Source organism: Podarcis muralis, chromosome 6, assembly GCF_964188315.1.
Source record: "Podarcis muralis chromosome 6, rPodMur119.hap1.1, whole genome shotgun sequence".
Classification (NCBI taxonomy): Eukaryota; Metazoa; Chordata; class Lepidosauria; order Squamata; family Lacertidae; genus Podarcis; species Podarcis muralis.
This window is the reverse complement of record NC_135660.1, coordinates 6,011,749-6,037,299: the sequence shown is the minus strand read 5'-3', so window position 1 is coordinate 6,037,299 and position 25,551 is coordinate 6,011,749. Positions and strand designations below refer to the sequence as shown.

Here is a 25,551-nt window from a genome sequence, read left to right as displayed (position 1 = left end):
CCTGCCAACCTAGCAGTTCGAAAGCATGTCAAAGTGCAAGTAGATAAATAGGTACCACTCCGGCGGGAAGGTAAACGGTGTTTCCATGTGCTCTCTGGTTCGCCAGAAGCGGCTTAGTCATGCTGGCCACATGACCCACAAGCTGTACACCGGCTCCCTCAGCCAACCGCAACCCCAGAGTCGGACATGATGGACCTAATGGTCAGGGGTCCCTTTACCTTTTATCATGAACCAGAGTACATAAAATGTAATGCGACCATCTGCACTCAGGTGCAAATTGATTTCATTTTTCTCAGTGCTTTTACTACTCAACAGGCTAATCTGAATGTGGGTGTTAGAACGATGGAATCTGTTCAGATCACTCATTGCTACTGTTCTCAGATCCTTTCATCCAGTTCTGGCATTTATTTCTACCTGAATTCTCTCCCGAAACAATGCATGTATTACAGAATCACAGAATTATAGAGTTGGAAGGGACCGTGAGGGTCATCTAGACTCCCTGAAATGATGGAATTCTTTTGCCCAACATGGGGCTCGAACCCACAGCCTTGAGGTGAAGAATCTCTTGCTCTACGAACTGAGCAGAGCAACCAGGCTATGGAGAAGTAAAGGATAAAGCTTTGCAGTAGGAGCTGAAGAATCCCCAGTGAGCAATAAGCCACTCTAAACTCTCCAGCCTTGGTCTTCTGTGGGCTGTAGCCAATGAGGCACAAATACAAGATGGGGGACACCTGGCTTGAGAGCAGTACATGTGAAAAGGATCTAGGAGTCTTGGTTGACCACAAACTTGACATGAGCCAACAGTGTGACGCGGCAGCTAAAAAAGCCAATGCAATTCTGGGCCTCATCAATAGGAGTATAGCATCTAGATCAAGGGAAGTAATAGTGCCACTGTATTCTGCTCTGGTCAGACCTCACCTGGAGTACTGTGTCCAGTTCTGGGCACCACAGTTCAAGAAGGACACTGACAAACTGGAACGTGTCCAGAGGAGGGCAACCAAAATGGTCAAAGGCCTGGAAATGATGCCTTATGAGGAACGGCTAAGGGAGCTGGGCATGTTTAGCCTGGAGAAGAGGAGGTTAAGGGGTGATATGATAGCCATGTTCAAATATATAAAAGGATGTCACATAGAGGAGGGAGAAAGGCTGTTTTCTGCTGCTCCAGAGAAGCGGACACGGAGCAATGGATCCAAACTACAAGAAAGAAGATACCACCTAAACATTAGGAAGAACTTCCTGACAGTAAGAGCTGTTCGACAGTGGAATTTGCTGCCAAGGAGTGTGGTGGAGTCTCCTTCTTTGGAGGTCTTTAAGCAGAGGCTTGACAACCATATGTCAGGAGTGCTCTGATGGTGTTTCCTGCTTGGCAGGGGGTTGGACTCGATGGCCCTTGTGGTCTCTTCCAACTCTATGATTCTATGATTCTATGATTCTAGGAACAGCACAGAGCTTAAATGGGCGGGGATGCACCACAGCAGCTATTACAGGTTCAGTGTTCACTTCCTTCACTCCCTCTGGCAGCCGGAAGGTAAATGCTCTCACGAGGCTGGTAAAAAGAACAAAGAGTTCCACCTGTGCTATGTGCTTCCCCAAGCATGCACGGCTTCCTGCAGAAGTAATAAACAGGAGATAATAAGTATCACGTACCTGCATCACTCATTCTCTCAAGCGCCACATAATACTCCATAATTAAGAGTGTATGGTAAACATTTGCACATGGTGCGCAACCAAAGCATCTGAAGAACCTATGCAGAAGGGAAGGGAGATGGTGCACATGTCCACACAATGAGATGGAAGTCAGGACCACAATACCTCAAGGACCGCCTTCCCCATATGAACCAACCCAGGACCTGCAACCATCATATGAGACTCTTCTTCATGTGCCTCTTCTGAAAGAAGTCCAGAGGGTGGCAACACAAAAACAAGCCTATTCTGTGGTGGCTCCCCGCTTGTGGAATGCTCTCCGCAGGGAGGCTTGACTGATGCCTTCCTTACATATCTTTAGGTGCCACACAAAATATTTCTCTATAACCAGGCTTTGGGCTGACTAAACATTCTATGGCCTTTTAAAGCGTATTGTTTTGTTTGCAATTACGTTGTGCATTTTTGTGTTCTTATAATGTAAACCTTTCCGTGATCCTCAGATGAAGGGTGGTAAAGGAGGAGGAGGAGGAGGAGGAGGAGGAGGAGGAGGAGGAGGAGGAGGAGGAGGAGAAGAAGAAGAAGAAGAAGAAGAAGAAGAAGAAGAAGAAGAAGAAGAAGAAGAAGTGTGCATATGGTTGACACTCAAGCTGCAATCCTGCACCTCTTTTTTGTGAGCAAGCCTAATTGATGTGGAAAGGGATAGCCTAATTTCTGTTGCCTACACTCTGGTATCCTCTAGGTTAGATTACTGAAACGCATTATATCTGGTGCTGCCTTTGGAGATAGTTCGGAAACTGCAGCTGATACAGAATTCAGAGGCCAGGTAGCTCACCGCGGCAAGACAATTTGAAGATATAGTACTAATCCTGGCCTGACTGCGCTGGCTACCAATTCGTTTCTGGACCTAGAAAGCTGTACCACTAATACAGTGGTACCTCAGGTTACAGATGCTTCAGGTTACAGGTGCTTCAGGTTACAGACTCCACTAACCCAGAAATAGTACCTCGGGTTAAGAACTTTGCTTCAGGATGAGAACAGAAATTGTGCAACGGCGGCACCGCTGCAGCGGGAGGCCCCATTAGCTAAAGTGGTGCTTCAGGTTAAGAACAATTTCAGGTTAAGAACGGACCTCCAGAACGAATTAAGTTCTTAATCTGAGGTACCACTGTACCTCAAAAACTTCCTCTCCCCATATGAACTGACCTGAACCCTGTGATAGTCATCTGAAGCTCTATTCCATGTTTCCCCCACTATGGGAGGTCCAGAAGAGGCAACACAAGAATGGGCCTTTTTGGTGGTGGCTCCCCACTAGTGGGATTCGCTCCTCAGGGAGGTTCACCTGGCACCACCATTACATATCTTCAGATGCCAGGCAAAAAGATGTATTTTCTGCTAGGTCTCTGGCTTTTATATCCCACCAAGTTGGGGAAGCGTGTACTTAGAAGAGTGTTGCCAAGACTCCTTTGTCGAAACTGCTTGGCATGTAGTGTTGCCTGAACAATGTTAAAAGGCTTGTATTTGATTGCTTCTTGGTTCCTTACTGGTCCTCTGCTAGCAGGTCCAAAAATTTAAAGGGTTACTTTCAAAAGCCTGTTATGGCTTTTCTGCATTTTCTCAGCTCCTCCTCAAAGCAAACACTGCTGTTTAATATCGCAGTCAAGTTTGCAGTTGTGCTTTCTAAAAGTCTGTCCATTTACCTGTCCCAAATGGGAGGAATTCATCTCTCACTATGAATTTCCCATCCTTATCTAGGAAGTGGTTAGGGTTGAACTGGTGAGGTGTCTCCCACAGCTTGGGATCAAGATTAATAGAGCACAGATCAGGAATCACCAGAGTATTCTGCAAAGAAGAGAAAAGAGGGCTTAGCTATACTTCTTAATATCTTCGTCAGACAGGTATAGGTGGAGAACTCCTACATCAGGCTTCCTCAATCTTGGCCCTCCACATGTTTTGGCCTACAACTCCCATGATCCCTAGCTAGCAGGACCAGTAGTCAGGGATGATGGGAACTGTAGTCTCAAAACATCTGGAGGGCTGAGGTTGAGGAAGCCTGTCCTACATCCAGGCCAGCAAATAGCCTATTAGGGCAAATGCTAGGACTTCTAGAGCAGTGTCATAGCATGGGTTGCCAGTGCCCGGGGCCACGCAAAGGCAGTGGGTGGGAGGGCTCATTCAACTACCTAACGGCATCCACATCACCCAGGAGATCACAGCCACAGAGATAAGAAAAGAAGAGGCATTCCATTGGCTGGAGAGGTCACTTCCTGGTTGGCATGGAGAAGCCATTTTCAACAGAGTCCAGCACGTGGCTGTATTGAAGCAGCACTGAGTGTTGAAATTTTGCACCCCTAACAATTTTGCGCCCAGGACAACAGTCCCTGTGGCCTGCTCCCATGCTACGGCACCGTTCCGGAAGACCCACTATAACCAACGACACGAGGCCTCTAGGTCCCCTTTAATTTATTTTGGCCAGGCACAGAAAGGAGTGCTGGGCTCAAGTAACTGGATTTGCCATTGCAGGGTTGTTTTAACTTCCTCACAGTGCAGTCAGTGTTGTGGGAAAGGACAGCCACCTGCCTCACAGCCGGATTCACCAGTGTGGCTTCCATTAAAATTTTAAATTTAATTAAAATTATTTCCCCTCCACAATGAAATGTGCATGTTCTAACGCACACATATATAGAAGTTCTGCGATAATGTGGTTAGAGGGGTTGAAAGAATTAAATAATAATACTGTATAATAAAATATTAAATAATAACATTATTATTAATTGCCCTGTGGAATGCCCTCCCATCAGATGTCAAGGAAACAAACAAACATTTGACTTTTAGAAGGCATCTGAAGGCAGCCCTGCATCAGGAAATTTTTAATGTGTGATGTTTTATGGTGTTCTTAATTTTTTGTTGGGAGCTGCTCAGAGAGGCTGGGGCAACCCAGTCAGATGGGCAGCATATAAATAATAAAATTATTATTATTAATTACCAGGTATTCACTTCCAATGGACGCCTCTATTTGGCTGTGTGAAAGATCAGGATAGATAAATGGTCACAAATTTATTGACAGCCACCTGTATAACAATTTGTCGCAACAAGGACCCTGAGAGTGGATGATCAAAACCTTTGAAATAGCAAATATGATAAAACTGACGGATTTCTTCAGAGTAAGAGAAGGAAGCCAACTTCATAATTGTTCCACAGAACAAAGGAATATATTCTTAATGTTGCAATAAAAGCCAAATCAATATTTATACTCCTAGGAATGCTGTAAGTCAAGCAAATTTATTATTATTATTATTATTATTATTATTATTATTATTATTATTATTATTATTATTTTGATTCCCCAGCCATTCTGGGCGGCTCCCAACAGAGGACTAAAAACAGAATAAAACTTCAAACATTAAAAACTTCCCTAAACAGGGCTGTCTTCAGATGTCTTCTAAAAGTCAGATAGTTGTTTATTTCCTTGACACCTGATGGAAGGGTGTTCCACAGGGTGGGTGCCACTACCAAGAAGCCCCTCTGCCTGGTTCCCTGTAACCTCACTTCTCACAGGGAGGGAACCGCCAGAAATCCCTCAGAGGTGGACCTCAGTGTCTGGGCTGAACGATGGGGGTGGAGACACTCCTTGAGGTCTACTGGGCCAAGGCCATTTAGGGCTTTAAAGGTCAGCACCAACACTTTGAATCGTCCTCAGAAACAGACTGAGAGCCAATGTAGGTCTTTAAGGATATATATATATTCAACATTTTCTGTATGCTCACAAAAGGGCTCTTGCACTAGTGAATGGTAGAGTTTCAATGCCACTCAACAGAGGAATCCAACGCAACAATTGCACTAGCCAAAACTTGTTGCCAAACAATCGCTCAACCTGGGAAAGAGGAGGGTGGTGGTAGAAGTCGCTCTGTACCTTTTCAATGAAGTTGCCAAGCACGTTCATATCGTCTACACAAACTCTGGGTGCCCCAAATAGTATGACGTTGCTGAAGCGCTGCGTCTCCTTAATCACAGCACTGGTATAGGGCAATCGCTTCCGATCCTCATAGCAGACCAATTTGGAGGGACTGAGAGCACTTCCTAGCTCCTTCTGGACTTGCTCTGAGGGTGGGGGGGAAAGGTGTTTCAATTCATAGGTGGGAGGTTGTATTTGGGAAGCACTCTTGTCTCAAGTGTCACCAGAGTTCCAGCCACTAAACAGCTGTGAAAGAGAACCCCTTGGCCCCTCCATGGCCCCTTGGCCCTTTATTGCACATTGACGATGATTTGTGCTCACATTGCTATTGGGGCAGTCACACATGATCATGCTTTCTATTATGTTTGTGCCTGCAAATGTTTTTGGGGTGGCCATGCTGCTTCATTTCCAATTAGTGCATATCCTCTAATTTCTTCCTGAAATCCCATCACTTTCTATATGAAATACATTCTTTTCTGTCCTGCTTTTGTTGAGCTGTAGCCCTTCCAGACAGCCACAATACAATAGCCTTATTGGGGAAGCATCAGAGAACAAACTGAAGCAGAATCAATCAACCATGCTCTCGAATAATATATAGGGCTTCCCTCAATTACAACCCCAGAATTTTGTTTTAACATCTGGGCCTGCTTAATGTCATTTGGCAACCAAGCTCAGTATTGTCCACACCGAAGGGAACAGCTCTCCAGGGTTTCAGGGACAGCTCAGCTGGTACAGCATAAGACACTTAATCTCAGGGTTGTGGGTTCAAGCCCCACACTGGGCACAAGATTCCTGCATTGCAGGGAGTTGGACTAGACCCTTGCGGTCCCTTCCAACTCTACAATTCTGATTCTAGACATTCCCAGCCCTAGATAGAGATGACAAGGACTGAACCTGGGACCTTCCTCATGCAAAGCAGAGGCTCTGGCACTGAGCTACAGCCTTCCCCACTCCCAAGCTGCTCTGTACATAAAGATAGAATAAGCATCCTTCACTTGCGCCATACAACCCACTCTCACCTTGAATATCGGGATGGGCCACCATAAAAAGCAGAGCCCAGGAGAGAGTGGCAACGAGAGTGTCTGTGCCTCCAGCAAACAGGTCAAAGATAACCTGTACCAGGTTGTCTTCATCAAACGTAGTTGTGGAGTCAATTTTCTCCTGTGGATTAGAAGCATGACATTTCAACCCAAGGTATTCAAAAGCTTGGCTGCCTCAGTTGCAACCACTGTGTTGCCTTTGCCCTGTGTGCAGTTCTTGAGACTAATTTTTACCTCCTTTGTTGGCTCCATGGAAGCTTTGCCTCACTTCCTAGCTTGCAAGAACACTTGGGGTTTTGTGATTTGGTGGCAGCAGCCAGAATGGTGAGGCCGCACCATGAAGCCCCCCTCCTGCCACTGACCTAGGTCGGTGCACCAGTGGGAACACTAGATTCACTCTGTCGCTGGGCCTGTGTACCCACAACCTCACCTGTGCCCTGCCCCATCCAGGTAAAAGGCAGCAATTTCGGTGTCAGATCCGCAGCCCTGCCCCACTGCGCCAGCCATTCCTGTGATTTGGGAGCCGGTTAAGGCAAGGATGGGAAACAAGCCTAGGGCCACCTTACCTTGTAGACAACTTACTGGGGACCACATGCTAGCAGTGGGTGGGGCTGGAATGAAAATGAGTGTGGCCTTGCAAATGAATGGGCGTGTTAATAATGGGACTGTGCGACTGCAGACAGCAAACAAAAGAATCGCATGACTGTATGCGCCACCTGCATCAAAAATACCTCTGCACACAGAAAAGCAGCATGTCAAGGGAGAAGCCAGACTAAGAACTTTCTCCCTGACAGGCTAGCTTTCTGCAGGTAGAGAATGTTGTTGTTATTGTTATTGTTATTGTTATTAATACTACTAATACTACTATTCCTACAAAATGGTACAAAACCAAATCAACATAGTAAGCCATAGTAAACAAAACAAGTAATAGCCAGTGGAGAGAGTTCATATCCAGAACATCCAATCTTCAGAAACAATGCACAATTTAAATAATCCATTTATCACTTATACTGAACTGTCAGGGGGTGCTGCATCACTCCCAGTTCCGATCCTTAATGCCTTAATTGACTTCTATCCAAAACAGTACCATATTATTCAATATACTAAACAATGTGGACTGGAATGGATGCTGGTGCTGACACACAGGACCAATCCTTGCTTTTATGTAAACTGCTTAGAGATTTGTTGTTGTTGTTGTTTAATCCTTTAGTCGTGTCCGACTCTTAGTGACCCCTTGGACCAGAGCACGCCAGGCACTCCTGTCTTTCACTGCCTCCCGCAGTTTGGTCAGACTCATGTTTGTAGCTTCGAGAACACTGTCCAACCATCTCGTCCTGTGTCGTCCCCTTCTCCTTGTGCCCTCCATCTTTCCCAGCATCGGGGTCTTTTCCAGGGAGTCTTCTCTTCTCATGTCATGAGATTTGTATTGTGTTAATTTGGTTTGGCTTATTTAAATGCTGCTTTACCATACCGCAAGTGGGATTTATCCGTGGAAGAGGCTTATTCGCCCAGCTGGAAAAGCTTGTCGGAACAAAAATGCCTTCAATTATTTCCAGTAGGTGCGGATAACGGCTGCCTGTCGGATCTTGACAGGAATGCTGTTCCACAGAACTCGGGCAACCATGCTAAAAGCTCCGAGTTGCTATGGAGAGGGCCTCAGATCTCTTCGCAACCTTAAGGAAATACTCTCCCATAGACTGCAGTGACCTACTGGCTATATACAAGATAAGGCAGCCTCTCAAGTAACCTAGTCCTGAACTGTATAGGGCTCTAATAGTTCAGTACTACATATCTACCAACTTTTCTCCAATGAAAATAGGAACACTCTATTCATCATCATCATCATCATCATCATACCCTGCTCATCTGACTGGATTGCGCCAGCCAATCTGGGCAGCTTCCAACATATATAAATAAAATATTAAACACTAAAAATGTTCCCTATACAGGGCTGCCTTCAGATGTCTTCTAAAGGTTGTATAGTTACTTATCTCCTTAGCTGGGGGCGTTGCATAACTGCATACCTTCCAACAGTTCTCTGATGAAACTAGGGACATCCTAAGGAAAAGCGGGACATTCCCGGATCAGATCAGAAACCGGGACGGCTTCTGTAAATCCAGGACTGTCCCTGGAAAATAGGGATACTTGGAGGGTCTGGTAGGAGCACCTTGAACAAGATATTTTCACCGTAACAGGAAATAAACAGGCTATGCTCCGTTAGGGAAAGAAAGTCTTGTGTGAGACTGTGGCGTTTGCCCCTAGGATGCGTCAAGGAAAGAGTTAAAAATGGGTGTGATGTGATTGGCCAGTGAGAATGCAAAGGGGGAGTAAAAGATAGAGTGGGAGGTTTTGAAAAGACAGCTGAGGTCTGGGAGTTGGGAGTTGAGGGTTGTCAGTTGGGAGTTGAGGCTTGGGTTGGAGAAGGAAGAGGGTGGAATACGCAGTGGGTTGGTTGAGTTGTATTGTGAGAGAGTGAGAGGAATTGTTAGGGAGTTAGACAGATAGTTGGGAATAATTCAGTTTGAAGTTGTAGGAACTAAGATTTAAGAAACTGACAAGAGAAAAATAAACCGAAACCATATGCTTATTCCTGCACTTAAAAATAAACTTGATTAGTTGTTTATGTTAACTACTGTCTGGACTCCGTGTGTCCCCGTGAAATACAGGATGGTGGCAGCGAAGAAAACAACCGCAGTGGTGGCACAGGGTCAATAGACCGTGAAACGTCCGGGGGCCCTGTGTGATCGCCACAAAATTGGTGGTGCAGCGGTGGGATAACAACCGTACCTGCCGCCACAAAATTGGCGACAGCAGCGGGATTCGATAAGTCTAAGTGCCTGTGAGAGGAAACAATACACCTGGAGAGGGGAAGGGTAAAATCGGTGAAGAGATTACCTGGGCTGAGGGTGTGATTGAGGATAAACCCCAGATTGCCGTTTGGCCGAGATAACAATAAGAGCAAGAGATCTCAAAAGACTGTTCTGGCGGAGGCTTAGTCTCAGGGTCAGAGGAAGTAAGCTTGAAAGGTTAGAGGGGGAAAACCTAAAGCTATACTTTGGGGACCAGGGTCTTGGAAAGCCAAGCCGGGAGGAACAGTGCTGAGAGTAAAAGTCTCTTATTTAATTAGTGCAAAATACTGACTCAACCATAATGCCACCCAAGAAAACCAAGCACCCAGTGAGAGAAAACCCACATGAAAGCTCTGGAGAAGAGAATGGGAATCCCCAGGGGGAAGAAATCAGAATAGAAGAGATGACTAAAACCCCACCTGAAGTAGAAGTTCCACAGCTTTCAGAGGATTTTGAAAAGTGGAAATTAGTACAAGAATATAACTTGAAATTAGATCTTGAGAAAAATAGAACTGAACAATTTAGGCTGGAGCAGGAATTAGAAAAAGAAAAATTGAGGGCTGAACAATTGAGGCTTGAGCAAGAATGGGAAAAAGAAAAATTGAGGGCTGAGCAAGAATGGGAAAAAGAAAAATGGAGGGCTGAGCAGGAAAGGGAACAGCAGCGGTTTCAGTTAGAGATGGGATGGTTGGAATCAATGGTTTTAGAAAATAGTAATAATAGTAATAACACCGATGGACAGAATCAAATGAAGATAGATTTAAAACGCTTTCCTGAGTTTAGAGATAAGGATAGCCCAGAAGCATTTCTAGTATCCTTCGACAGAGCCTGTCACGATTTTCAAGTGAGAGAGGAAGATAAAATGATGATCTTGAGAGCTAGGATAAGCAGTCCTCTAGCCGAATTATATGCTCAAATGACTGAGGAACAATCCCGAAATTTTGAGTTGTACAAGCAGTTAGTATATACACGCTTTGGGATTACCTCAGAGCAGTTGAGAAAAAAATTTAGAAGTGTGACAAAGGTGAGGGAGGAAACCTATGCGCAAATGGGGGCAAAGATAAAAACTTACCTCACAAGATGGTTAGAGCAATAGAATGTAGACACATTACCTAAGATTAGAGAAGTGATAGCATTGGAGCAATTTTACGACACAATAAATGGCCAATTGAATTACCTGATAAAAGAAAGGAACCCCAAGACAATAGAGGAAGCAGCGGGTTTAGCCGATAAAATAAATGAAATCAGAGACCATGGATTTGATGGGCCAAAATTTGGTGGAAGATATTGGGAAACAAACAAGAATAAATTTCAGCAACCCAAAGGAAAGATTACCTCAGAAACCGATAAGGGAAGCAGCCCCTCATCAAAAAGCCCACATGAGAAGGCCCATACAGAGTTTACTAAGGGAAAAGCCAATAAAACAAGTTATGCAGGACCCAAAGACATTTCATGCTGGAGATGTGGAAAATTAGGTCATAAAAGTTTTGAGTGTAAACCTGGAAAAGAAACATCTAGTTATAGCACCACACAAAAACAGACATATTGTATCCAGCCTGTGGAGCAGGGCCAGACTAGTCAGGTTGTCAAGGAAACGGGCATGGCAACTAGGCCCGAGCCTGCTGAGGTAGTAGAGGCCAAAGTCCTGCACTGTTATGTGATTCAACAAGATAATCTATTGTTAAAGAACGCTGGAGAGTTTATCTGGATAGACAGGAAAAGATATCTCGGGTTAAAGGACATGGGATCACAAGTCACCATAGTCCACCCAGAAATAATCAGGGATGAGGCCATAATCCCAGGAAAAGTAATGAAATTAAAAGGTATTTCAAAACAAGCAGAGATCCTAAAGGTGGCGGAAATAGATGTCAGATTAAAAAACTGGGCAGGGAAGTGGCAGGTAGCCCTTTCAGAAGAAATTCCCGCCCCTGTGCTCACTGGTTGGGACATTTTAGAACATGTGCAGAGTACTTTCATAGTTACCAGAGCAAAAGGGAGCCCACAGTCACCTACGCCTGAGGGGGTGGATACAGTAGCAGACGCAGACAATGCTGAAGAACAGCAAGGGAATGGTCAGTGTGAGGAAAGAAAAGACACCTTTTTATTTCCTTTGACTAAAAGTCAAACCTCAAGTTTTGCCAAAAAGCAAAAAGAAGATACTGAGTTACAAATGTGCTTTGAGGCAGCCGAGTTGGAGAGGCTGTTAACTCCTGAGTGCCCAGAACGGTTTTGTTTGAGCAAGGGCCTTTTATATCGAGAAGTCCTTGCCCCACCATGCGGGGGGGGGGGTGAAGGAGTGAAAAGACAGTTAGTAATCCCTCATACCTATAGAGAAAAGATTTGGCAACAAGCCCATAATAGCATTTTTGGGGCACACATGGGAATAACACGCACTAAACGAAGGGTTGCGCAGAACTTTTACTGGCCAGGCATGGGGAAGCAAATCAAGCTATATTGCCAGGCATGTGATATTTGCCAAAGATGAGGTACAGGACAGGACAAAGGCCAAACTATGTCCTTTACCTGTGATCTCTGCTCCATTTCAAAGGTTAGGGCTGGACCTGATAGGGCCCTTGCCTAGAGCTAGCAAGTGGGAAAACAGATACATCCTCACCCTAGTGAATGACGCAACCATTAATGAGAGGAAGCGGAAGGCTTGGGAGGAAATAGCAGAATGTGTTAATGCTGTTGGTGAAGGAGAGCAAAAGACGGGAACAGAAGTCAAAAGGCGATACCTCGATTGGAGGGCCCTAAAGAAACGGAAGCGACTTAAGACCAACATAAAGCTTGTGGGTGCTGGCTTTCACCTTCCATTATCTGAATTGGATGATTCTCTCAATGAAGATATTGGTGAGAAAATTGGGTTTCCAACTGAAGCCGGTTATTATCGCAAATTTATTCCGAAATTTAGCAAGATAGCAGTGCCGTTATCTGACCTAACGCGGAAGAAGAAGCCAGATAAGATTAACTGGACAGCAGCATGTTAGCAGGCGTTTGACGCCTTAAAAAGCGCCTTGAAATCAAATCCAGTTCCTGTTGCTCCTGATGATGATCATGAGTTCACCATCTTCACCAATGCATCTAATACCAGGATCGGGGCCGTGCTGTGCTAACAGGGAGAGAAGGACGACCTGCATCCCATCACCTTCATAAGCAAGAAACTACTACCAAGGGAAAGACATTATTCGACCATTGAGAAGGAATGCTTTGCCATCATATGGGCATTACAGAAGCTGAAGCCGTACATCTGGGGGCGAACTTTTACTTTATGAACTGACCATTCACCCTTGTTGTGGCTGAGGTCAATGAAGACCAGCAGTAAGTCGATGAGGTGGGCCCTATCACTGCAAGACTTTAATTTTACGATTAAAAATGTGAAAGGGACCCTGGATACCGTCGCAGATGCCTTGTCCAGAAGACCTGCAGTTGAAAGTTAACTGAATCCCTAACATGTAACAGGTTTTTGTATATATGTATATTTTACCAGAATGATGTACAAATGTTAGGTGTGATGTGAAGGGTGAAATGACAGGTTAGGAAATGTTTATTTGCCATAAAGATGTACTGCTGATTGATCAGGAGAATAACTAGGTTAAGTTATCCCTCCTGAGTCAATCTTCTTAAGGGGGGGAGGAATGTGGCGTTTGCCCCTAGGATGTGTCAAGGAAAGAGTTAAAAATGGGTGTGATGTGATTGGCCAGTGAGAATGCGAGGGGGGAGTAAAAGATAGAGTGGGAGGTTTTGAAAAGACAGCTGAGGTCTGGGAGTTGGGAGTTGAGGGTTGTCAGTTGGGAGTTGAGGTTGGAGAAGGAAGAGGGTGGAATATGCAGTGGGTTGGTTGAGTTGTATTGTGAGAGAGTGAGAGGAATTGTTAGGGAGTTAGACAGATAGTTGGGAATAATTCAGTTTGAAGTTGTAGTAACTAAGATTTAAGAAACTGACAAGAGAAAAATAAACCTAAACTATACGCTTATTCCTGCACTTAAAAATAAACTTGATTAGTTGCTTATGTTAACAACTCTGTGTGTCCCTGTGAAATACGGGGTGGTGGCAGCGAAGAAAACAACCGCAGTGCTGGCACAGGGTCAATAGACCGTGAAACGTCCGGGGACCCTGTGTGATCACCACAGAGACACAATTTCTTGTTGCAATGCCACAGCTTCCCAGCCGTTTGTGGGCAGCTTTTGGCTCAGTGGTTGGTTCATGAGCTGTGTCAAATTCAGGCACTCCAGCAGAAACTTACCTTGTCTATCTGAGCCAAATAGAGGTGAGTGTAGTCCTTTTGCTCCTGGGAAACCCCACCTTTCTGGCAATTTTCTACCTCCTTCCTGATAAAAGAACGCATGAATTCACAGGAGGAGAAAACCTTTTTGTGAGGTCCGGGAATGTGCCGCATCAGTGAAGGGAAAGCGTTGTATAGCTGCAGGAAATGCAAAAGAAAATGTGTGAGTGTTGCTTTGGCAATGTAATCCCTGATCCCCCTGTTTGGGCTCTTGTAATTAAGGAAGAGACCTGGATTCAGGGAAGTCAAGGGACAGGCTTGGGAGCAGACAGAAAGCTCAGGAATGGCAGTTCAGGAGCGAGGCAAAAAGTTCAGAACTGGAAGATATTGCATGTATCAGTATTTCCAGGGCTTTTTTCCCCAGCCAGAACTCACCAGAACTCAGTTCTAGCACCTCTCAGGTTGGTCCCATTGCCATTCTAAGAGAACAAGGGAGGCATTCATTCTGGCATCTCTTTTTCTAGAAAAATAGTACTGAATATTGTGCAGTTTGAAGCGACTCGATGCATAAAAACTGACTCCTTTGGGAATGAAGCATTGTTCAGACTCATTAGATTGTTCAAAACTTTACTTGAAGAACTTTCTTCAAAAGTTGAACAAAAACTGATACATCCAAATAAAAAGGTAAAAGTACCCCTGACCGTTAGGTCCAGTCGCGGACGACTCTGGGATTGCATGCTCATCTCGCTCTATAGGCCGAGGGAGCCAGCTTCCGGCTGTGGCCAGCATGACTAAGCTGTTTCTGGCAAACCAGAGCAGCACACGGAAACACCATTTACCTTCCTGCCGGAGCGGTACCTATTTATCTACTTGCACTTTGATGTGCTTTCAAACTGCTAGGTGGGCAGGAGCAGGGACCGAACAACAGGAGCTCACCCCGTCGCGGGGATTTGAACCGCCGACCTTCTGATTGGCAAGTCCTAGGCTCTGTGGTTTAGGGAAGAGCCATAGCTTAATGGCAGAATGCACCATTTGCATGCAGAATGCGGCAGGTCCCTTCTCCATCATTTCCAGTGAAAAACTACCTCAGGGAGGAGGAAAACCTGGCCTGGCTATGACTCAGCATTGGACATGTTTGTGTGCAGATACAGCATTGCCCTCCTCGAAGCTGGGAGAGCGAGAAGGAACGGGGATAATTCATTACTCACTATCTCTCCAGCGGTGCCCCTAAATTTTGTAACAGTGCTGATGTGTTCAGTCAGCTCATGTAAGGCCTTCTCTTCCAAGGGAACAGGATGTCCAAATGCCAGAGAACAAATCACTTTGGAGACTGAATGCATGATGGGAAGCGAAGGGTCCAGAGGCCATCCTGCAGACAGAACAAGCAGCCAAGACAATCTCATCAGCATTCATTCCACTGGCCCAGGGCTTTAGAGCAGGGGTCAGCAAGGCTTACCGGGCATGGGCCAGATCACTCCCGCAGAGATCCTCCGTGGGCCAGACCGGTGCAGCGCAATGCCAGAAATCACATCTGCGCATGCCCAGATGCCGGAAATCACACCTGCGCAGAAGTGATTTTCTGTGTCTGGGCATGCGCAGAAGTAATTTCCGGAGCTGCGGAAGAGAGTCCCCGCAGCACGCGGCACTAGTTTAGCGCAGCATGCAGGGATTCGCCGAGCGGGCGCTTCGGTTTGGGGGCAGCTCATGGACTGGTTAAATGGCCTCTGTGGGCCACTTCCAGCCCATGAGCCTTAGGTTGCCAACCCCTGCATTAGAGACATTGGGAGAGAACCACAGATCTACCCCACTCTGAATGTTTCAGAGTATTGTGGCCTCAGAACCAGACATTTCAGGTGCCTCCAGCCCAGTCTGTCACTATTTTGCAAAAAGGATTCAAGGGTTTACTGGAAATTCAGGTTTATGCAGTTAAAGTGAATTAAAATACTCTGTTGACCTATTTCAATAAACCCCACTTTTTATATTAAAAAGAAGAAGAAGACAACTTTTTTACAATTAGAAAAATGCACTGAAAAGTTGGGGGTGGACAAATGATTAACAGAAAGTGTATAAACACCCCGCAGGCAAATCTGGATGAATGATCACTGTCACATAACTGCCCTGCAAAAAAAACAGAATGAACACTCATTAACAACTGGCCATATTTTTATGATTGTAAGTTGTTTTTAATTGTTTATAATAGGTTTTTTTAATGTTGCAACCCGACTTGGGACCTTAGGATGAGAACAGCAGGCCATAAATAAATACCTAATGAGAAGGAGGAGGAGGAGGAGGAGGAGGAGGAGGAGGAGGAAGAAGAAGAAGAAGAAGAAGAAGAAGAAGAAGAACTGTACAGTTTGAAGGGAATGCAGGAATATTTTGCCCAACATGAGGCTCAGACCCACCACCCTGAGATTAAGAATCTCATGCTCTACCATCTCTTTTAAAAAAAATATTAATCTTTATTGGTTTAAAATCAACACATACACACAAAGAACATTTAGGGGAAAAGCAAAGAAGAAAACAAAAATAAAACAGACAAAGAAATAGCAAAATTTGCTTTTTAAAGGTTAGAAAGAAAAGGAGGATTCCACATGCAGCTTTCACGTTGCATAGTTCCTGTCCATTTATGGCTGTCTCTGAATACAATTGAACTGAACAGCCTGTGGACGCTTTCCACTTGCAGCTCTCCTGTGCTGCACTTCATGTCCCGCAGTTGCTGCCTCTTGATAGATTTCAGCCGAGCTGTGACTTTAAATGCTTGCATACCTCCCTGAGCAGAGCAGGGGGCGTGGGCAGGGCCTTGCAAAGGAAAAGCAGGTTCGAAAGGTGCAGGTCAGAAGGAAAGCAAATTAGAAGAAAGATGGAAAGAGCAGGCAGCAGCGGCAAGCATGAAATGGGCGGCAAGTGGAGGGGCAGATTTGCAAGCGCTGACCGGCAAAAAGGAGGCAAAAGCCTACAGCACCCGGTATTCCCAGGCGGTCTCCCATCCAGGTACTAACCAGGCCTGACCCTGCTTAGCTTCCGAGATCAGACGAGATCGGGCGTGTTCAGGGTAGTATGGCCGTAGACGCTGTACCAGCCTCCGAAACCAGCCTTTAAGCAAGAGCGCAGGGAGAGTCCCTCCCTCTCCTCCTGCAGAACAAATCTTCAGGCAATGGCCACAACTCACTGCATTCAAGGGCAGTTAGCCCTTCTCTCTCTTTCGTCACAAGCACACACTTGCATTGAAAAAGTATACAATACATCTTTTACAAACAAACAAGCAAAGATTTGTAACACTGCTTCACCAATACACAAAAATATTTCAACTTCCGACCTCCTTGATATGGGTCCTTGTTTCCTCAATTCCTTGCCTCTGATATTCCAACAAATTCGATCTATACTAAATCTTGTTTGTATTCTTTTTACCTTATTTCAATCTGAGAATTATTCAAAGCATCCCAAAGCTTTTATATGGGGACACGGTTCTTTTAGATATCGTCTATACATCTCCCACTCCTCTTTAAACTTTTGGGTCGATCGATCTCTATTTTTTCCCATCATATATGCTAACTCCATGTATTCTAACAGTTTTACTTGCCACTCTTCTTCGGATGGAATTTGATCTCCCTTCCACCCCTTGGCAACCAGCATCCTTGCTGCCATTGCAGCATATAAAAAGATTATTCTTTTGTATCTTGGGATATCTGGTGCCATTCTGCCTACGAGGAAGGCTTCTGGTCTTTTGTTAAACATTATCTTGAACAATTTTTAAAATTCATTATATATGAGGTCCCACATGTAGTATAACGTTCCCTCTAATTCTCTGCCCCCGCACCTCCAGCATAAATTCAAGTTGGTTCTATACGTTTTTGATAGTTTACTGTGGTTGATGTACCAACTGATCTATCTCAATAGGGCTAACCACCATGTGAGCTTTGGGCAACCAAATCAGGATAAATACAGTCATACTTCAGGTTACAGATGCTTCAGGTTGAGTTTCTTCAGGTTATGGACCGCCAAAACCCGGAAGTACTGGAACGGGTTACTTTCGGGTTTTGGCGGTCACGCATGCGCAGAAGCGCTAAATCATGCTTTGCACATGCGCAAATGTGCCGAACCGTAACCTGTGCATGCACAGGCACACCACTGCGGGTTGCGAATGTGCATCCCACACGGATCATGTTCGCAACCCGAGCATCCACTGTACTCAGTAACAGGCGATCCAGAGCAGCACACGGAAACGCCGTTTACCTTCCCGCCGGAGCGGTACCTATTTATCTACTTGCACTTTGAACTGCTAGCTTGGCAGGGACCAAGCAACAGGAGCTCACCCAGTTGTGGGGATTCGAACCGTTGACCTTCTGATTGGCAAGCCCTAGGCTCTGTGGTTTAGACCACAGCGCCATCCGCATCCCATTGAAGGGCTACCTCATCCCAATTAAAGATAAAGAGCCAAAAGAAAGGAGAGCTGGGGTCCTGAAATTACTCATCAGATGCATCTGAACAGGAAACTAAGTAGGCATCCTGGCCACCTGGTCATAGTCTTCTCCCAATGTGTTGAGATGAGTGGTGCTTCAATTATAGACATTATTTATTCATTTGCATATGCATATTATTATTATATGCAGATTTTATGCAAATTGGTGTCCTTCTTTCCCTTTCTTTCTTTTTTGCAATGCATACCGTTGTGTTTCGTCTGCATGACACCCGAGTCTCTTCTAATTCCTGGGTTCATGGCATAAATTTTAACCCTTATGGATTCCATGGTTGTACTAGTCAGGCAAGTTTCTTTGACCCTTAATCTCAAGGTCATGCCCCATGTTGGGCAAAAGATTCCTGCATTGCAGGGGGCTGGACTAGATGACACTTGTGGCCCCTTCCAATGCTACAGTTTTATGATTCTATGTTTTATGATTCTATGGTGGCCACAGTTGCCACCTAAGTACCATCGTTCATATAGCAAAAGAACTTGCTCTGGACTTCCAGTTGGCTGTGCGATTAATGGCGGATGAGAGCTCTTTCATCTGAAAGAGCTCTTGTGCTTTGAAGATAGGGGTGGCTGCGAGAGCATCGCGGAGCCCCAAAAAACCTCAGATCGAGCGTTCTGAGGACCTGGTGTTTCCGCGGGTACCCCTTGCGACTCCCCTGCTCCCCAGTAAGCTCTAATAAGAGCCCCAAGAGCGAGCGGGAGATTTGGGGTGATTTGGGGTGGCCTGCAACAGTACCCCAGATGAGCATCTGGCTGCCATGTGGTCTGATGAAGCACAACTCGTCATATATTTATATATATATATTTATTTATATATATATATATATTTATATATCTCAGGATTAAAATTGTAAAGCAGAGTTCAAAGCACAGGTCTTCTGCTATGAGCCTGGAAGACTGTTACCTGGTTGGAAGCATCTATTTCACTTTAAGGGCAGATGTGAGGATGTGTTCGAGCTCCACTCCATGAAGTGTCAGGAATCACCATTTCTGCAGAGCAAAATTCCTGCTGCTGTTGCATTATAATCCAGCAGGTAGGCTAGCTAGCCAGTGGCTGCAGATCAGCAAGTACAAACGCCTAGTTTTTCAGCCATCGCCTACGTACCTTTTTCCTGTGCAAAGGCCTCCACGAGTAGAGCAGCTTCCTCTTCTATTTGATGCTCCAGACACATCTTCATTTGCCCCATCTTCTGCAGGGTAGAGCGTGCAAAATGCCTCTGCTGCTTCCAGGTTTTGCCATTGGAGAACATAATACCTGCAACGATTTTTTAAAAAACAAGAACCCAGTGTCGGGTGGTTCTTGGTTAGGTGGACCACAGCTAGAGGTGAATGAGTCAATACAGTCGTACCTTGGAAGTCGAGCAGAATCCTTTCCTGAAGTCCGTTTGACTTCTGAAACATTTGACTTTCAAAGTTAAAGCTTCTGATTGACTGCTGTAGCATCGGTGGTGGGGCGAGTGATCCCCTGCGCACTGCTGCGATGTGATTCCCCACGAGCTGCATCTGCGGCGGGGTAGGCAATCAGCTGTGCACTGCTGCTGCACAGGGGGAGGGGGCCCCTACGGTGTGCCTTTTTGTCACCTCCCTCAGGGATGGCACCCGGGGCACACCACCCCCACCTCCCCCCCTTCCTACACCCCTGCCTCCAACAGACACAGCAGCCCAGGTGCCCTGCAAGCCGAGCGCCACTCACGGGGGCAGCACAGAGGCTGGCGCACAGCCAATGCACCCCCCTCAGCTGAAGGGCACCTGAGAAGGATGCAATCACTTCGGTGGAGCATGCTCCACCACTGGTAAGAGTTTCTAAATTATTTGATGGCTTGCTAAAGCCACACAGTCTAGGCTTGGAGCAAACACCCCAGACATCCTTCCTGGTAGGGTTCACATGGTTCTTCCTGGTAGGGTTCACATGAGAAAACAAAGAGATTGGTAACCCTTCCTCCTACCTAGCTCAGCCTGGCAGGACAGCTTACTCTATGGTCTTAACCCTTTAATGAATTAATTAGAGTTAAGTGTGGATATATCCCACACTTTCCATGCTGGCTGAGGAAAAGAAAGGAAAAGACCCCTCCCCACATTCCAAATAAAAATGGCTGAGTGCGACAACTTACCCTTTTCATTGCCCAGAATTTTAAAAACAGGGAACATTGGTTGTCCAGACAATGCTTCTGGGTTGTCCGTTAGACTATCATCAACAGCCTCAAACCCAGACAAGACAATCACAGGAGTATGTCCTATCCATAACGTGAAAATGTTTCCATAACTGTTTGCAAGCTGTAAGCGGAGTCAAAACAAACAAAATGTTATGCTCAGGGCCAAGCTAGTTGATATGCAGAATGTATAACAGCATACAATGTATTTATTATTATTATTTATTAAATTTATTACTACTACTATATTGCAGTTGGATCAGGACCACAGTGTATGGGGAGGGAGGTCTTTGGTTCTGGGGAAAATACCCACTTCCCCTCCACTCCCATTGAAAAGCTGCAATGGCTCCTGGAATTGGTGGAGTGGAATTTCTAGGCGAAATTTTGATGCCTGAAGCATGTGTTTCTGACCTGAATGTTTCTTCTGCTGATGCTCTGTAGGGCCAAGGAGAAGAATTTGATGTGAATCCGTTATTGGGACAAGAACACCTAGTGTTTCTGTTGACAAAAGTCTGTCCCATTAGCTAGAAACCAACAAAATAGAAAGTGTGGAGGAAGACCACAGGGACTGGTGGATGTTGACACTTCCTTTCAGCATATCTGCCATCAAATATTCACCACCCTTTGAATTTTACTGCCCTTCTGATTCTGCCATCCTACTTCACCTCATGAGTAAACCAGCTCACACTCAAGTAGGCCTTCGCTCCTGCTTTGGCAGTTAGGCTGCTGCAGCTGCTAAAAACAGGGGAAGTCTGTAGCCTAGTGGCAGAACATCTCCCTTGCATGTAGAAGGACCCAAGCTTAATCTCCACTGACATCTCCAGGATGGGCTGGGAGAGGCACTGTCTGAAACCCTGGAGAATCCCTGCCGGTCATTGTAGACAATATTGAGCTAGCTGGACCAATGGTCTGGCTTGGTACAAGGCCGCTTCCTGGGTCCCTGTACTTAACAGTGGACTTGCACTGGGGATTCTTCCTGAAAAGACCTTCCAATCTGGAATGCCTGCAGGATCCCAAAATTCCCAGCATTTTAGGAAAACTCCTGCACCCGAAGAAAGAAAAATGTCAGCTCTGGGCTTAACCTTGCTTAAGCAACCAGGCAATGCAATCCACACTTCACCTCTCCCTGTTTAAACCCTCCCACAGGATGGAAAGAGGCAGTTTGTCGTGAAGAGGCAAGCTGGGAGAGGGCTTAAGACCACCACCACCATCCTTCTGCAATTCTGCTTCTGCATTCCAAATCAGTGTTGTATTATACAGTTACTGACTCACACGAAAGGGTTAACCTGCACCCTGAGCTCAGATTACCATGGGTGGGACTTAGCAAGCTGTCAACAGCCTTTGCTTCCTCTCTCCCCCATTTTCTCTCTGTTCTTCCTTAAACAAGCAGCAGCCAAGCAATGATTCCCAGCTACAAGAAAGAAAACATGTGAAAATCTATTTAAGACGAGATTCTCATAGCCTGCAGACTGCATCTTGTCAGGAGGACTGTTCCACACAGTGTAGGAGTTGGGTCTCTATTTCTGTGGCACCTGCCCTTGGGGGACATTGCAGATTACATGGCCGATATCCCACACCTTCTAGTGCATTTTCCCCTCGCTTGCTCATCACAACATGGGTTTTGTTGCACACAATCTCGTCAATCAGGTTGCAATTGTGCAACGTGAATTTGCAGGTATGTAGCTGAACCCCATCAAAAAATAGCAAGAATCTGGAAGTACCTGTAGGTTCCTCATCCCCACCTCCACTTTTTGTATAATTGTTTAGATAATTTATACCCCACCCTCTGTCGGCAGATCTCAGAGCAAGCTATAACAACAACAAAACACCACAATCAAGCTGAGGGATAGCTCAGTCGGTAGAGCATGAGACTCTTAATCTCAGAGTCGTGGTTTCGAACCCCACGTTGGGCAAAAGATTCCTGCATTGCAGGGGGTCAGACTAGATGCCCCTCGTGTTCCCTTCAAACTCTACAGTTCACCTATTCTGTGATTCTATGATTATTTAATCATTTCCTTTTGATTCTAAGATTGATACTCCCAAAGCATGCTTAACCATCCGTCGCCTGCTACTGTTTGGCATGCTCTCTTCTCAGCTCTGCCTCTTCTTTTTCTCTTTCAGCTGGTTGTTTGTTTGTTTGTTTGTTTGTTTGTTTAGAACAGAAGTGGGAATAAGGTAGACTGGGATCAACTGGTAGATCTTTGAGGAATACACACTAAAACAGCAAGGCTTTCCGATCCCCTGCTGTTTCAAAGTAAGAAGAGCAAAATGACTTTCCCCACCCCACGGCACAATCCTAAGGAAAAATCTGATGGGGATGAGCTGTTAGGATCCAGTAGATCTCCAGCTGAGCTAAGAGGTTTCTGGCTCAGCAGGACTATGCCACCTTAAATTCCCCCATCCTGGTTGAGCTGCAGATACGTCAGCCTAAGTCCTTCATCCAGGTTTAGCTGGGGCTCAGCTGGCTGAACCCAGCAGATCTTAAGCCGGTGTCAGTCCTGGAAAGGGGGCGTTCTGGGGGAGTGCCAAGTGTGGAAACAGAACAGGTGGGGCAGGGAAACTTAGGCTGGATCCTATTATTATTATTATTATTATTATTATTATTATTAAAAATAAGGTGGGCCCTGTAAACATACACATCAAGTGTCAGAATCCAGGGGAAGGAGTTGCATTTTCAGCATTCTCTGAAAGCTGCATAATGAAGGTGCCAGGTATCTTTGGAAGGGTGGAGTTCACAGCTTTGGGGCTACCATAGAGAATGCCCTCTCCCCAGCCACCAACCACCAAGCCTCTGAGGGCCAGGAGGGTGGGAGGAGAGAAGCCAAGAGGCAGAGATGAGTACAGCTGGGGAAGAGCCACAAATGTCTCCCCTCCCCGCTGCTCCCCTCCCCCTCTGGTCTCCCAGAACCAGAAGAGGCATGAAAAGAGTGGAGAATAGGTTGGCGGCACGCAGACAGACACGGTCTCTGATTGCTTGGGGAAAGCCCTGGAGAGGAAGGGACTTAGGCAGCTGTGGGGAGGCAGGGACTTTCAGTCTCGGCAACTGACATTTAAGGAGTAAGACCGCCAGGAAGGAGCTACTGTGGTTGTTAGGCCTGACACTCCACCAACTCTGAGGAGATTGTGTTTTTACTCATGAAGAGTTAACTCCAGCTTTGAACTGTGTGATTACGGACCGGCATGGTCCTGTGACAACCCTGTAGGATTTAAACCCACACTGAAAGTCCAATTAAACACAAACCAATTTCAGTGTTGGATTAGGGCATCACCATATAGGCAGTCCACTGGGGCAAGTGGGGCACTGGTCGGCCAACCTCAGTTTGCCCTCAAGCGCCACCACCTGCCCATCTTATGTAGAACCTGTCCACTGCTTGTTGGCTCCTTACTCCATGGTTGTACTCACTACAGTTGCCTTTGTGGGTAACGCAACAGGACCAGAGCAAACTGGCTCAACCTATTTATTTATTTATTTATTTATTATTACCTTTATATTCCACCTTTCTTCTCAAGGCGGTGTACCTGGTTCTCCCTTTCTCTATTTTATTAGTTCCCAATGGGCACCAGCAACCACTGCATATGGGGCATTTTCCTGCCATGTTCACCCACATCCCTAGTGGGGGCAAGAAAAGGCCCAGCTAGATGATGTCCCATGTTGAGACTGCATTACATGTTACTGGAAAGAGTTGAGACAAGGACAGGAAGGAGCAGTAACACAGTGTTTGCTGCAGTGCCCTGATTCCACCCTCGGACACACTCCCACAGCTCCCTGAAGCTCCGTGAAGGAGCCATCATCTCATTGAGGACCACCACAAAGCAAGTGGCGCATTAATCAACACATGAAAAAACTCACTGTGCTGTCCTGTTCTTTCAGGATGAGTTCCCCACCCACCTCTCCAGCTATGCTGTTGTTGGTTCAGCTGCTATTATCTTTTAGAAAAATACCTTCATCAAAGTATCCTGACGAATCTTCCAGCCAACTCTCCACAGGCTTCCGATGAGAGGGAATGGAAGAGGTCCAGGGGGGAGCCGTCGGTGTTTCCAAAAGAGCTTTACAAACTGCACAGTCAGACAACAGATGACCACAGCAACCAGAACTTCACTTGGCCCCATGTTTACCTGACCGTTCTCTTTGAGTTAGATGAATGACTTTGTTCTGGGCTAACTTCCTGGTTCCTCTTAAAAGACTCGGTGCTCCCAGCCCATGCTCTTTTATACCCTTCCATCATATCATACGGAGAGATGCTGCCCAGAGATATGCTATAATTAGGCAGGGAAGAATTATGTGGTCATTTCAGGCACATTTACAGCCTAGGAATGTGGCTGTCCTCTTTTGGCACGTGAGGTGTGAATATTCAAGGTGCTCAGATAACGCAAGGAAGGCCTTAATTGTCATCAGACCCTCCACACCCACACAGTTTAAAAGGCCACTGAACATTTAATTGGCCAAAAATCTGGGACAAGAGGAAAGTTTTCGCCTGATGCCTAAAGATATGTAATGAAGGTGCCAGGAGAGCCTCCCTGGGGAGAACATTCTGCAAATGGAGCCACCACAGAAAAGGCCCGCTCCCATGTTGCCACCCTCTGGACCATACCCTCCAGCATGTTGTGGCTGAAAACCATCCCTTCTTGTGTTCCCACACAAGTAATGTGACCTGTGTGAGTTAACAGAGCCCCAAAACAAACTTTTTATTTTACTCTGGCTCTTGGGCATTTTGACCCAAAACTTGTGTTTTGGGGGGGGCGCAGCTCCTAAAAATGGGATGCCTCAATTTAATCAGAGCAGTTGAAGGGTATGCTGGACCTCTTGTGGGGTAGGCACATGAAGAAGGGCCTCACATTATGATTGCAAGGTCTGGGTTTGTTCATATGGGGGGAGGCAGTCCTTGAGGTATTGTGCTCCTGAGCCCTGCCTTAAACTGGATTGGAGGCAGTGGGAGAGAACCAAAGCCATGGCTTTGGATATTGCCACAGATATCAAGTTGGTCTATCTCTGTTTCAAGACAAAACACCTTCCCCTCCCACTTCTTTCTCTGGTGCACTTTGATGACATCACCTCCAGCCAGCAGAGCGGGGCAACTACATTGTACTTCACAGATGGCTTTTGCCTTCCAAAAGAGCCCATCCCTGGAGAAACATCTCCTTAGCAAAAGAAGGGTGGCTGACTTTTGCCAGACCTTTCATCATCACCACCATCATCATCAGTTTATAATTTATACCCCGCCC

At 45.9% G+C, this 25,551-nt stretch overlaps 1 protein-coding gene and 1 non-coding gene across 2 annotated transcripts; both read right to left on the bottom strand.

Moving 5' to 3' along the window:
• Positions 1–1,416: 1,416 nt before the first annotated feature.
• LOC114598155 (cytochrome P450 2J5-like) lies at positions 1,417–24,516 on the bottom strand. The gene is made up of 9 exons (XM_077930417.1): positions 24,271–24,516; positions 20,290–20,452; positions 19,284–19,433; positions 14,916–15,076; positions 13,729–13,905; positions 6,616–6,757; positions 5,555–5,742; positions 3,342–3,483; positions 1,417–1,607 (listed from the first exon to the last, which is right to left on the bottom strand). The coding sequence occupies exons 1-9, from the start codon at positions 24,436–24,438 to the stop codon at positions 1,417–1,419; spliced, it is 1,482 nt and encodes a 493-aa protein (XP_077786543.1). The 5' UTR covers positions 24,439–24,516.
• On the bottom strand, positions 16,658–16,776 carry LOC114598273 (5S ribosomal RNA). The gene has a single exon (XR_003707013.2). It is a non-coding gene; the product is annotated as a 5S ribosomal RNA (ribosomal RNA).
• Positions 24,517–25,551: the final 1,035 nt, after the last annotated feature.

Bases quoted from the DNA above. Each gene is read 5' to 3' on its own strand.
- LOC114598155 (XM_077930417.1), bottom strand. From the start codon at position 24,438: ATGGGGCCAAGTGAAGTTCTGGTTGCTGTGGTCATCTGTTGTCTGACT. The intron at 15,077-19,283 runs GTACGTAGGCGA...TTCTGTCTGCAG, and splicing joins GGCCTTTGCACAGGAAAAAG to GATGGCCTCTGGACCCTTCG. The intron at 1,608-3,341 runs GTAAATGGACAG...TTACTTCTGCAG, and splicing joins ATTCCTCCCATTTGGGACAG to GAAGCCGTGCATGCTTGGGG.